Here is a 15,207-nt window from a genome sequence, read left to right as displayed (position 1 = left end):
ATGTGACTTTGGACACAATATAAGAAAATTGCACATAAGATCAACTTGTCAATTATGAAATCCTGAGCATGACATTTTACTACTGACATAATCAGCCTACTTCTTGAATTCTGTGCCTATGTTGGATTTCCTCAATGCATTGTCTTCTCAGTTTGGTTCCTGATTTATTGCTTTCTAGACTGCCTCTGATCAGATGCATTGAGACATGACCCCTTGACACCTGCCAAGATTACCTCCCCCACACCTGAATTTCCTTGGTCTTGGTTTTTTGACTTTTATCCCTGGAAGGATGCTCCTTGGAAGATGTAGAATGTGATGCTCTCCACCTGTGCTTCCCACAGCCCATAATTTCCAGCCTAAATTGTTTCTTGAAATAGGTATGCTGTATTCTGTTGGCTGACCATTGCCCTCCAAATCATCCCCCCCATCAATTTCCCATATTTTGCAATCCTCCAAAGGTTACAAGCCACATAACCCTTACATGCAAAACTATCTTCTTTTGGAGGATTCACAAGAGTTCCCTAAAGTATCATTGTCCAGAGTATGAACTTCCTTTCCAACTGTATTAAAGGAGACCACTAGCTACTCATCTTCACTAAAAGAAAATCAGGGAAAGGACAAATAGCTTTGGTGGGAGTTAGAGCATTTTTCTCCCTGGTGAGCTGGTTCTGGTCAGAGAGGTTTTCTGTTCATGTTAACTGACTTTCTGGTCAAGATTAAATGAGGACTGTGACAACCGTTTTCCCTCTTCCTAGAATTCCCTACATTCTCAGGTAATATGACTCTAGTTGCAGCCTATTTACTGGGAACCATCCTAAAGTAGGTAATGCAATGAAGAATGGAAAAGAGGTCCCCTTTCTCCTGACTCTCAAGATAGTGCTAGTTTCATTTTCCCTCTCTGGGTCTCAGTCTTCTCAACTGTCTAATGGGATCAATAATCACAGTCTTGCCTCCTTCACAAATAAAATTATATTTATAATGGTAATACTAAAAAGATATATATATATATTTATATAAATATATAAGTAAAATATATATATATTTATGATGGCAAGGCATTTTAAATTATCTCATAACCACCAGTATAATATTGTGAGGCAGATAGTAAAGGTTTAACTACTTTTCTTATCTCTCCCTCATCATTCCATTCTTGTGGTCTTTCCCATCCATAGCTTAAAAAAAATTAACCTAGTGGATACATTTTTTTTGGAGGAAGTCTTTCCAGCTATGATATAAGTAAATATTAAGGACAGTAAAGTAGAAATGCCCCTAGGGTCTTCTGTAGAGGTCAATGCAATGCAATTAGCTCAATTCTGCCTGAGGGGAAACCAGCTATATAATTGGACCAGTGTATCTTACATCAAAATTTTCTCTTTGGAGGTTAACATCTTTTAGAATGAAAAATCCCATGAAGAATAAAAAGAACACTCCTTTTGAAGTCAGAGGATCTGAGTATAAATGCTTTTAATGCTTACATGTCATATTTAGACAAGTCATGTTACTCCCTGGGTCTCAATTTTCTCATCTACAAAATGAGGTTAGAATAAATGACATTTGAGGTTCCCCCAACTTTTGGCTTGTTATTACATGATCTGAAGGTTTATGTAGAAGAGTAATTCTGCTTGGCCCAGAGTTAAGACCTGGGTCCAGTGGACAGGAATTGTAAGGGATATAAGCATAGATTTCAGCTCAGTATTCCTAATACTCAGTTGTCCAAAAATGGATTGAATTACCAAGTGAGATCAAGTAGTAACTTCTCTGCTATTGGAGGTGTTTTGATTTCTCAGAGTAACCTCTGGTTTCCCTGTTCTCTAGATTCCCCTGAACCTACTTAAACTAACGAAGTTCCCTGATTCCTACCACAACAGCTTCCCCTATGACTGAATTTCCTTGGAAGCTGTTGTTGGCTGATACTTTCTAGACCACTCTTATCAAATTCAAGATAAAATTCCTAAAACAAAACTACTTCTTGAAAGCCTCCATTCTAGACCCATCAGTCAATGACTTTTCAGCTACTCCACAGAAGTCTAGCTTGGTTACTACCTCTTCACCTTAACCCCCATTCATCCAAGTCCACTGCAATTACTTTACAACAGATCATTCTCAATTAGTGAATATGAACATCCATCAGACCCCCAGGAATTCTGGTGATGAGACAGAGACAGACTTTTTCATATTCTCACTAAGTTCTTTTCTTTTTTATTTTGTTGGCAAGGTGATGGGGTTAAGTGACTTGCCCAAGGTCACACAGCTAGGTGTCTGAGGCCAGTTTTGAACTCAAATCCTCCTGACACCAGGGCTGGTGCTCTATCTATTGCACCACATAGCTGCTGCCCCCCAATACTAAACTCTAACATCAGTATGAGTTTAGTCTGTAGGCAGAGCATATACTTGGGCCAGACAGTACAGTTGGGTCTAGTGCCAGGGTTTGAAAAAAAATGGGTTCATCTGGGATTGGAATTAAAGTACAAAATAAATGAACTATCACTTTGGGTTGAGGCCATTTGAGTGGGTCTGAAATGCTTTTACTTGCATCTTTAATGAAACTCTTTGCTCCTTCCCCAATCATTAAAAGAAATCACTGACATTTTAAATTGCATTTAGACTCAGTTTTCCATTGTGCATAATAGTGTTTTCCTCAAAGACCAGAATGTTGGAATCTTCAGAGCTATCAGGTAAATTGTTCAATTAAAAGATGTGCAGCATATACTGAGTCCATTAAGACTTTATGGTTCATTATGTAAATCTATGTTTACATATTGCTGTCATCTACACTTTGGAGTAACCTAATCTGAGTATTAGTTATGCTGAGTATTCATCACCACCAGACAGTAATGGCCTGTCAAAACTCACAATCTTGAGCATCTGAGAGGAAAGGATTAGTTTTGCCTGTGATTGAGAAGATCTCTAATCTTATATGATAGATGACAATTTTGCTTCCATCAGGGGTAAGTATAATACAGTGGAAGGAGAACTATAGAATCTGAGGATCAGGTTTAAATCTTTCCTTTGATGTTTACTACCTTGAGCAAGTAACTTAGATTCTGTGGGTCTTAGTTTTTCCTCAATTGTAAGATGAGGGAGCTGGAGTGGATAACCTATGAAGTCCCTTTCTTTTCCAGATCTATGACTGCACAATACTCAGCAGAATACCATTGAAAAGTGTTGTCAAAGACTGATTGACTTCTTAGTCTTAATAGAAGGTATGATCAGTAGTGGTCAGCAGACTCCGCGGCAAGGTCCTGACTTAGGCCTCTTCAGCCTAGGGTATTCACAGAAGTTTATGACCAGTTGTAAAGTTGGGAGAAAAGGAATTTACATGAAATGCTGACACAATCTAATTTCTCCATGGTGGAAGAGTGACACCATTAAAAAAGGAAACTCTTTTCCTTCCCCACCCCCTCCAAAATCACCAGCTAATAGCATGCTAACTAAATTCAGCCATTCAACAAAACCTGGTGCATCTATTAAAGTTTCTGCTGTGGTATGCATTTGTTTAAAGATGTTAGTCAATTATAAATACCGTTAAAAGTTTATGGCTCCGGGGAGGAGACCCTATAAAGCAGAGGTACTAAATGGGAGCCACTCTCCCTAGCCTTGGCATGGAAGCAATTAGGAACTTCATCATCCATCCCTAGAAAATGCCTGCTGAACTGTTTCTGAAAGTCACTGTCTCCCCTTCACTGCAGACATTATATTTTATTTCATTTTTTGGGGGAAAAAAGCCAAGTTGACAGCATCATCGAAATGGGGCAGTCATTTTTCCAAGTTAATGTGAAAAATGCTGATCTTGATTTTAATCATTTGCAAATGCAGCAGAATTCACTTATAACATCCCTGCCATCAGGGTCCTTGCTAAATTCATAACAGCATTGCTTTTATATGATTGCAAACAAATTATCTAATCCTCAAGAGGAAAAAAAACTCAACACATTTTTAAAACTCCACCCTACCCCAGCATTTAGTCAGCAGCCTTTATGGTACACACCATTACATATTTTACACTGTTAATTTAACTTTCATTACAGTTTTATTGTAAAAAATAAACTAGAGCCTTATTGTGCAAAACAGCTGGCTTAGTCTATTTCTCCCCCTTCTGAAGTGTTAGTGATGGCTGGTCCATTAAGCTGCCTGCCATCCTTTGGGCCTCCCATGTATGCTCGGGTGAGCTCGAGGTCGAGGTGATCCATTCAATCACAGCTGTAGTAAATTACTTGAAGGATGAACAACAAAACAACAGGGACTAAATTGCTTTCTCCTCAGTGACGACAAGAGCAACTCGGACCTGTTCCAAGCAGCTCTTGGTCCCAGATGGAGTAAGGGAATTGCTGCTAAGCGGCTTTAATGTGAACCTGCTGGGCCCTTCCCAGAGCTGACCTTGTTAGAGAAGACAAAATGCCATATTCCCAAGGACTTGGGTGACTTGGCAGCATCAGAATCATTTGTTCTTATTGCTAATTTGCCCCCTTGTTGTTGGGAACGAACTCCCTGTGTCCTGATCATCTTGCCCTCCATTCATAATTGGGCAACTTGGTTCCCCCCGGGGCTCTGTCAGCTTTTGTCTAGTACTTCAGTTTGGAGTTCCTTTGTTCCTCTTCTTTTCTAGAGCACCTGAATACTGAAGCATTTTAGAGAATGTCGAGAGCTTCCTGGGTTACAAGGGAATTGGGGGCAGGGGATCTCAATATGGGTTTCAGGAAACCTGTGGTTTATATGCACATTATGTATTTGTGCATATATATATATATATATATATACATTTATAATACATTTGTATATATATATATATATATATAAAATACATATATGTATTTTATATATATATATATACATGCAGATACCTATATATTCTGATAGCTATTTATATAAACACATATGCATATATTCTAATAACTACAGTTCCATAAATTTATTTCTTTGATAATCCTGCATATTTTATTTTATTCATTTAAAAACACTAGTCTTAGAAGGGGTTCATAGATTTCCCAGACTGCCAATGGAAGGTATGACAAATTAAAGGACAGGCACTTTTACTATAGGAGATTCTGTCATTGGTCACATTTTCTGGAATTGGGAGGGAAGGTAGCTTGGTACAGAGGATAAAACAGTGGCTTTTAAGTCAAAGAACCTTAGATCCAGAAATAAAAGAGACATCAGAGGTAATTTAGTCCAACCCTTTCATTTTTTAATTTTATTTTTACAAAAATGGAACCAAGGGTAGTTTGTTTAAGGTTATACAGATAGTAAATATCATAAATAGGATTTGAACCCAGGACCTTGAACTTTACAGCCAGAATTCTTTTCACTAGACTATTCTTGAGTTTAGATATTAACAATTATTTATTTTAAAGCTCAGGTTTGTTATGATTAAAATGAGTGGAGGGAAATGAGCAGTGTTGGGTTATATCAGGAGTTCTTATTCTGGGGTCTATGAACTTGTTTTTTTGTTTTTTTGTTTTTTTTAGGTTTTTGCAAGGCAAATAGGGTTACGTGGCTTGCCCAAGGCCACACAGCTAGGCAATTATTAAGTATCTGAAGCTGTATTTGAACTCAGGTCCTCCTGACTCTAGGGCTAGTGATCTGTCCTCTGCACCACCTAGCTGCCCCTATAAACTTGTTTTTTACAATTATTTTGATAACTGAATTTCGATATAAATGGGTTTTTTTGGTAATCCTATATATTTTGTTATACATTTTAAAAGATTATATTGAGAAGGGGTCTACAGGCTTCATCAGACTATCACAGAGGTCCATGACATAGACAAGATTAAAAATGCCTGGACATAAAGTCTCTTCTAGCTATAAGTTTATGAGATATGGAGGGCTGGATGGTCAAGTAGTATTTGCCTGATTCTAAATCTTAGTTAACAGTGCTTATTTTATGCATCTGGAAGCGGATGCTTAGAATTGTGATCAGGTTTTTCTGAGCCACTAGAATTGAATAGGGTATGTTTCTACAAACTTCAGTTTATTGCCAGAATTAGTTACCTCAATCTGAGGTACCCAATATGGGGCACAATTATTGTGCAGAGTGCCCTCATATGGAGCTATTCAATTATAAGAGAGTAGCTCTACACTCCAAAGCTCACGGCATTACCTACATCCTTTGTCATAAACATGGCAGCAGTTACCATACAAATCAGTGGCATTCTACCCACTCCTTCCCTCCAGCTTCTTCAGTTCTTCATTTTTTGCTTCCAGGTGAAAGGAGAATCTGAAGACCTAATATCTCTTTCTCTAGGAAATGATGAGTTGGTCTTTAGAATTTGTGAGAGCTTTTTAAGTTAGTACATAGTCTCTACCTCTCAATTTTTTTTTTCCAGTGAGGAACAAAATATAAGGACTTAACAGGGGACATGAAAATGGAAAGATCAAGGCTTAGGTAGAGGCTAGCAGTGAAAGGTAGCTAAGTCTTGGACTGTCTCTGGAGCAAACATAATATGGGGGCAGGGTCAAAGTAAGATGACTTAGGGCCCATCACTTGTTTCTGAGAGACCTGATACTTCTGTAATACATTCCCACTCTTATCTTCAGACCTGTTATTGGGCTTTCAAAAAGACAGCAGGGGACTATCTTGTCTTCTGGTGCAAAATTAGCATTCTTAGAGCAAAAATCAATCCCTCCTCTTCTAATTTCTTATCCTATGAGTCAGATTCTTTCAAACATGAGTGTCAAGGACTTGGTTCAAGATAGATGTCTTGAGTCATCTATGTTATTTTAAGCTTTGATTTTGCTAGGCAGACACCTCTCATACTGGTTATTTGTTGTCATCTGTGCCTGTGTGTGTACTATGCATGTGCACCCTTATAATCTGCAACAAGAGAGAAAGTGTGTTCTTTATCTGAGAAGATGATTCTCCATTGCACTCTTCAATGACTTCCCTAACATAATCCCTGATTAAATTCAAAATCTCATTTTAAATATGTCTCTTCCTCCTGACTGCTAACAGCATACACTCCCTAGGAAAATAGTAGGTTGTAAATGATCCCTCAAGAAATTAAATTCTGTAAATTCCAAAATTCAAAGAACTTTGAAAAGCTTATGATGTGGGGTCAGTTATAGTATCTGTATCAATATTCAAAACCATGTACATATATACTTTATGTTATTGGTGGGTAGACTAAAACATAGTTCCATCTTTGGTGATCATTGCTGGACTTATTTATAGTGATAACATTGATCAAACAATTTCATTTTAAAATATGATGACCCTATACACAGATAGTTGGAATTCTGGATTCATAGAATCATAGATTTAGGACTAGAAGAACCAGATTGAGGTCTAAGAAGCTATCTAATTCAACCTCCTTATTTTGGAAACAAAGAATTTAGGACCAAGGAGATTAAGTGATTTTCCCAAGAATCAAACCCAGGTCCTCTAGTTTCAAATCTAGTGTTCTTTCCATAATACTACTATTAATAACTAGCATTGTAAAGTCCTTTACATTTATTTTAACTTAGTATAACCCTGAGAGGGATTTGCTATTATTATCCACATTTTACTCATAATGAAATGGAAACATACCACTGTTAAGTGATTTGACCAGGTCACATAATGAATTAGTTTCCGAAGCTAGATTTGAAACCTGACTCCAGGTCCATAACTCTATCTACTGTCCCCTCCCTCTCCCCAGTAGCCTACTAATTTATGAAGACTCTTCTTTCCTGAAATCCTCAGGACAATTTATAAAATTTCTAAGGATATTTTATTTTTTTGTATTTAATTACTCTAAAAGATGTCAGACACTGCAAACATTTTTCAGTGTCACTGATTTACCAATGACTAAAAATCTTTAATAGAATCTATTAATGCCTTTTTTTCAAAGTCAGAAAAATCCTAATTTCTTATCTAAAGTAAAGAAAGAAATTTACTAAATTCTTAGAGAAAATATAAAGGGAAACTTACTTCATCAATTCTGGATCTTCCTTATCATCTTTTGTAGGTGTTACTTTTATTCCACTTTTCTTGGCACGAGGGCAGCCTGACAAACTATATTTTTTAAAAGAAAAAAATACTGTTTTATTCCATGAAGTAGAATAACTTCTTATATCCATCTGGTCTATTCACTTTTTCTTGTATTTACCACATTGTTTGATTTCATTTATATCCTGTAGAAAAGTGGGGGTTATGTGGTGGGAGTGAGTAGAAAGACAGATTGTAATTCATGGTGTCTAGAAAAGGTATATACTAACTATAATTTTAATAGTCCTGGGGGGGGGGGAAGAGCATTAAAGCTTCCCTATTAATGTTCTAAAGTGGTAATAGAAGTCACAAATAGGCAGAATTATTAAGAAGAGCATTGGATAGGCTAAAATCTGACCTTCTGTCTTTGTATTCTACTAAAAAGAATTATCTAATCAAAGGTCAGAAACACCAAAAAATCTTGGATTAAAGAGATGAAAATCAACCTCAACTGTTAGCAACCTCAATGTTTTATTCATAATTTTATTACTCTGTCCACTCCAAATCCATCTTACCCCTCCTCCATCTGCTGTCTGTTCCATGTTCACTGACTTTAGAACCAATTAATTTCTATATGATCTTACCTCCTATGTGATGCATAATTTCCTGTTATGTGACCAGAACCATCACATCCAGGAGTTGGGCACCTGAAAAGGAATGGGAAATCAGAATCAGAAGGGCTGATCAGTGAATGAACTTTGGAAGACTTATCTTTTAAATGAATACACCTGACCTAATCCAATGAGATGATTTCACACATAGATCTGAGCAAATAAAAATAAAAATATGCCAAAGGTACCCACCCTTAAAATATTTCCCAATGTATTCTCTAAGTATCTCTTCTTCCCTCTTCCCCACCCTCATCTTTCCCAGAATGGAAATGTTTTTGATGGAATTTTGGTGATGGCCTACCCACCTTGTGATATCCTCATATCCGATCCTCACTGATACAAAGAACCAAAAGGGGGAAAACGTGAAACATAAACATGCTACTCCCCTTGACCTGCCTCCTGATAACAAACAGGTTACCTGAATTAGCCATTCTATAAGAACCTTAACGTTATTCGAAATCACAAAGCTGTAATTTTAGATTTTTTTATAATCAGAATTTCTGCCAGCCATAGATCTAATATTACCCAAGCAGCCCCTTGCATTATAGGATGGTCCCCTCCTCCCCTCAAAAGAGAACTAAGCTATTGCTACAGAACCATGTATTTTACAGTTAATAAAAAAGATAATGGAGCATTCCCTAAGATTTTTGAGGGTCTGGAATTCAAATTTATGCTAATGATCTTAAGATCAAATTAGTACTATGATTTGCCTGGTCAATGGTATTAATTAATAATAACAATACAACATGTACTCTGCTACTGGGTACGATTGGGAGTGGTATATAGAAGATTAATAGAATTGTCATATATGGCATGGAACATCAATTTTTGACAAATCAGTTCTCAAGGAAAAAAATTGACACTAAAACTATACTAAGCATAATTTAATTTTTCTTGCATGCCTTAAAAATTCCCTGAGAAGGGACTATTATTTCTGTGTAAATAAAAGCTATAAGCTTTGGAATTAATATACAATTATAGCTCCTGCTGATTGGGGAAAATCTGTTTTGGGTTTGCAAGCATAGTGAAATTTTTGTTATTTCTTAGTTTCAATTTATTATTTCCATGATGGTTTGAGGGATATGTGCTCTCTTTATAGAATTTTTTTCCATTTTGTGTTTTTACTGGTATGGGCATAAATAGATTTTTTTTAAAAGGCTTATAAACATGATATCTGAATTAGTAATATTAAGGTCTAGCTCACCAAACACTAAATAACAGAGTTTTTCTTCTAAGCATCTGAAAACCAAAGACTTCATGATAGACTCAATGAATAACTATGGTTCTATGGCCATTGGCTTTCTGGTCACTTATCTAATTTTTAATACTTTTGAAACAAATTTCTATCTTCTGAGTTATTTTGTAATTGGTACTTCAATAACTTTTAAACCAAAAAGGTTTAATGATGAAATGGACCCAGGATAAATGTTAAATAAAAGACCCTCTGGCATTCTATCAATCACATTCTATTTTGTCCTCTTTGAGTCAAAGGACCGGGGGAGTTCTCCACAATTTTTCTCATCATGGACTTTTGTCCTTTTCTTAATACATCATTTTTTTGTTGTTTTCAGCACAGTGTATGCTCAATAATCAATGTAGAACACAAGACTATTTTACTTATAGATACTGGGAGTGTAAAGTCTGCTGTTTATAGGCACATAACTGTTATTGAAATGGGCTCCTTTTGGGCTAACTGGTAAGTTATTTATATCACTTATGTTACTCCTAGGATAAAAAGGTCATTCTCTTAGCCTTGGAACTTGATTCCCATGGTTTGTATGTGCATATTTCCTTCTTCAATGCCAACTCCCCAATCCATTCCCACAGTCACTATTTCAGTTGGAAATTACTATCTCTGTATCTATCTAAATCTCAGCTAGGAAACACCCCTTTGGATCTCTAATTCATAAAATATGAGCTACTAATCTCTCTCTTTCCCCTCCATATTTCATATAGCTTCTAGGTACTGTTTGTTTTACTCTGAATTATAAATTAAATTTTACCCTGAATTATAAATTAAATTTTCAGAAAAGTGACTATTTCATTTTCTCATTCATCCTCTCTTCCTCCATATAAAACAGTTGGCAAGTTTGTTCTTTGTTGTAGTGAAGCTAGATGAAGAAGTTTCTTGAGGGCAGACAACTGTTCCAATTTTTTCTTTATATCCCCGGTGCCTAGCAAAGTGCCTGGCATAAAATAGACTTTTAATAAATTCTTGTTGATTGATTGCATAATTGAAAGCCAATACATATCATGATCAACCTTGATCCATCTAGATAAAATTATGATCAAATCTGTGAGATTATTACTTCTGAAAAGTGGATAATTATCTGTTTTTATAATTGTCTTATACTCAAAGAATATTAAAAGAACTTGATGGAGGACAGATCTTTGGAGAATTTATGGTGGAATATGGACAAAGATCACATAGGATGGGAAGATGGGAATCAGGTTGTGAACTGCACCATTGAAATGCATTCTCATATATTACTGAGTTCACATATTCCCACTGAAATCTGGAAGTATTTGACTTATAAAAAAGTAAAACAACAATTCAAAATACAGCCAGTTCTTGCTTAGCATGGGTGGATTGCCATATGTTCCATTCTGTGACTATCCAATTGGATGAAGTCATAGCTCCATTTGAGTGTCTGAGTATAAAAATAAGAACAATTACAATATTTTGTACTTTAACTTGAATATATCAAGATTTGGAATCAGAGGACCTGGGTTTGAATCTTGACTCTGCACCTTATTTGTGATCTTGAAGATATTTAACCCTCTGGGTCTCAGTTTCGTCATCTGTAAAATGAAGGAGTTATACTGGACGGTCTTGAAGTCCCTTCCATTTCTAAATGTATAAGTCCATGAATTCCTCAACAAGGGCCTTGTCTTTTAATTTTTGCTTATTCTCTCCTGGATCTCCCAGACACTTACAGAAAGATACCAGCGTGCCCCCCCCCCCCCGCCATGAATAGAAAGGGTAGGAAGCTCCCACTCTTAGAGCCTTGAGAGTTGATATTTCATGGTTTCGTTGACTCCTTTAGCTTTCAGCTGCTGTAACTGATGCTCAGAAGGAATTGATATTCCTACATACAGGTACACTTCTGCAGAGTTGCAAGTCTCCTCATTTTTGTTCTGAACAATATCTGTTAGAGATCCTGTACTTTGAAAAATGCTACTAACCATTAAAATTTATACCAATTGGGTTGAATTTGCACAGCATCCTTCTGCATGTGCAGCTGCTCAAATTATCTTGTTTGGGGCCCCAAAATGCAAACATAGCCTCAGAAAGGCATTTCTTTGAATAGGTGAGAAATGAAGCTGTAGTTATGAAAGTGGTCAAGGAAAACAGAAGCCTCCCACCTTTAAAAACCTGCAGACATTATGGATTATGTAAACAAATTCCTTGCCATCCTACAGATATGAATGCTAGTTGTCAAATAGACTGTAGGTTGTAGAGCATGTGCTTGTTTCAGTAAACATATTACAAGAGGCTTCTCCAAACAGCAGATGTATGGCTGCTCACAAGAGGGAACCACTCTGCCATCTGCACCTCCCTGTTTCCTCTGCCTGCTCTGTGTCTGCACCTGCTGCTGTATCACACACCTGTGGCTTGTTTGAAAGACTTTCCAGTTTCTTCTCCCCACCCAAGGTGAGTTCTCATGTTCAACTGATGTGCACTCTGCAAATCAACTCCTTTGAGCTTAACACAACCACAGTTCTTCAAAGAGAAAATCTGTCAGGCTCAGACTTACTAAGAAAGTTCAAGGTGAAGCCTTTAGCACTACATTGAACCCACATTTGTTCACTGGGCCCTCAGGTAGTTTTCTCTATTCCAGGTAGGTAGAAAAGCTGCAAAATTTCAAGGGCAATGACACAGTAATTCCCAATCATGTATGCGTATGTATGCGTGTGTGTGTGTGTGTGTGTGTGTGTATACATGGGAAATGTTGAAGAGGGAAGAATTTATATATAAATAGGGGAAATATTGAGGAGGGAAGAATTTCCAAGTGGGCCTCAATGAAGGGTTACTTGCTACTAAGCTCTTGGGGTTCCTCCTTTCAAGAAAACATATTGTCCCTCATGTCCTAAGACAGGAACTTGGCCCAAATATAAAGCTGCTTAAGCCTTGTGAGCCTGGAGTCTTGAACCAAACCCTATCTCTAAGTATTCAAGTTCACTTAATCTTGGCAAAAAATTATTCCAATTTCTAGGGGAAAAAGTTTATAAAAGGTTTCTTTGATATAAAATATGCCTCCAGAAATGAATCTAAGTTATATAGTATAACATAGATCAGTTTAAAGCTACAGCCTTTGGTTCAATGATTCCTCTTGAAAGTCTGGGCATTATAGAGTCAGGTTTCATTAGAATCCCAGAAAAGGAAGCCTGAGTCTGTTCTTGCATAAAATATGGCCACTAGAAAAAACATTAATATGTAAGAAGGCAGGTTTGGCAGCTAGGTGGCACAGAGGGTAGAGTACTGGGTATGGAATCAGGAAGACTCTTCTTCATGAGTTCAAATCTTGCCTCAGACAACTTACTAGTTATGAAACTATAGGCAAGTCTCTTAATTTTATTTTCCTCAGTTCCTCATCTGTAAAATAAGTGGAGAAGGAAATGACAAATTACTCCAATGTCTTTGTCACAAAATTCCCAAATGGAGTCCCAAAGAGATAGACACAACTGAACAACAACAAAACAGGTATTTTTTCCCTGGCTGAATTTGGTTAATTCTTTGTGGCTCCATTTGGAATTTTCTTGACAAAATACTGGAGTAGTTTGTCATTTCCTTTGCCAGCTAATTTTTCAGAAGAGGAAACTGAGGCAAACAAGATTAAGGGACTATGCCAGGGTAATATATAAGTAAGATAGTAAGTATTTCAAGCTGTATTTGAACTCAGGCTTTCAGACTCTAGACCTGGAATTATCCAGTACATCTCCTGTTTCCCTTCCCCCAATTGCAGTCTAATGGAAATGTTGCTCTTGCCTTACCTATGAGGGTAACATTGATATTTATGAGGGTAACACTCTGATATTTTCTCCTTTGCCACAAAGTACTTCTCAGAAATGAGATTAGAGCATGGCTCAGTCCATAGGAAATGAACATGGGCAACCCTGACCATGATGGCTGACTGTGATGGATAGCTGTGAATTCAGAGAGCTGATTCATCCCTCTTCCATCATAATGATACTTGGAATATGGATTGTGTTTACTTTTAAACCACAATCACCCACCCATTTCTGCTTTCAGGAAAGCCAGAGTTCAAAGAAAAGATACACACTGAATTCTCTGGCTTCTATCAGTTATCTCCTAATGTAAGACATGAACTATGGACTTGGTTAAAGCCACAGAAAAGACTCTGTGTGGACACAGAGTGGAACTATCCCCCAAAGAACAAAAAGCAAGTACTTTTACCCCAACCACACTTAAAAAACTTTAATTTTTTACAATTTTTCTATTTTTTTCAACTTTTTACAAATTTTTACAAATTTTTTCTGCTCCCTTATCAATTACCCTGACTGTTCAGTAGAGGTCATTTATCTGAGATTTTGAAAGACTGTCATGAGTAAGTGGGATTAGACTTTTTCTGTGTGACACTAGAGTGCAGAAGTAGGTTTTGTGGGTAGGAAATAACAGTGAATAAGATTTCAATATTTGAAGCAGTAGGAAAATGGAATGGGTTACTTTGCTAGGAAGTAAGTTTCCTATCAATGTATATATTTAAGCAGAGGTTATGTGACTTCTACTTGTTGAAAGTACCGTAGAGGGGAGTCCTATTTTGGGTAAGAATCAAACTAAATGGTTTCCGAGGTCCCTGTTTACTCTGAGGATCTATGATTTTCCAAAGAAGAGATGTTACCTCCCACCATTCTTATATAAGAAGCTATAATAATAGCTCACCTTTATTTCAGAACTTAGAGTTTACAAGTCATTTTCCACACAATAACCCATAAGGTAGATTGTTATGTCTGGAGCTCTCAAAGACTCCTAGAGACTAATGGGGTGGAGGGGAAGTCTCAGACAGTCGCTGCATTAGCATTGTCTCAGAAAGGTCTTATGATCATAAATTCACTTACACTAGAAGGTTAATCCCTAGCTACTGGAAAAGTAAACATAGCAACTGCACAGAAAATCCCCCAGAGGAATGGAAAATTCACTCACAAAATATAGCTCCCCAGGTGATTTTCCTATAAGGTAGAATACCAGAAACATAAGATCATAGATTTGGGGCTGAAAAAGACCTTAGCATTCATCTCATTGTATAATTTAGGAAACTGAGGTTCATAAGGAGAACTTTAAGATCACAGAAGTAGCAAGTGGCAGAACTGAGCTTTGAAAGCAAATCCAGCACTCTTCATTATAGTCACCAAGGAAACTTCCCAGCAGTGTAGCACCACTCTTCCTGAGAAGAAAATATCCTTCTTGAAGAAAGTGTTTTCTATATTGGTTGCTTCCATTTCCTTTCCTGTCACTCACTTTTCAACCCTTTGTAGTCTGGTTTCCAAATTCCTCACCCAACTAAAGCTGTTTTCTTTCATTTTGCTCCTAAAGGGAAGAGACTGTTTTATTTTTGTCCTAGAATCTCTAGAACCCAGATCAGCTTCTGCCATATAGGAGGAACTTAATAG

General features: G+C 36.9%; 1 protein-coding gene across 1 annotated transcript in view; it reads right to left on the bottom strand.

The window, feature by feature from the left end:
- Window positions 1-15,207, bottom strand: part of MYT1 (myelin transcription factor 1) — a 191,303-nt gene that overhangs the window by 25,402 nt on the left and 150,694 nt on the right. The window contains 2 exon segments of the mRNA XM_074210533.1: window positions 7,907-7,990; window positions 8,548-8,610. Of these exon segments, the coding sequence (XP_074066634.1) occupies window positions 7,907-7,990; window positions 8,548-8,610 (147 nt within the window).

The sequence above is a fragment of the Macrotis lagotis genome, chromosome 1, assembly GCF_037893015.1.
Source record: "Macrotis lagotis isolate mMagLag1 chromosome 1, bilby.v1.9.chrom.fasta, whole genome shotgun sequence".
Classification (NCBI taxonomy): domain Eukaryota; kingdom Metazoa; phylum Chordata; class Mammalia; order Peramelemorphia; family Peramelidae; genus Macrotis; species Macrotis lagotis.
The sequence above is the reverse complement of the archived record's forward strand: the minus strand, read 5'-3'. Positions and strand labels throughout refer to the sequence as shown.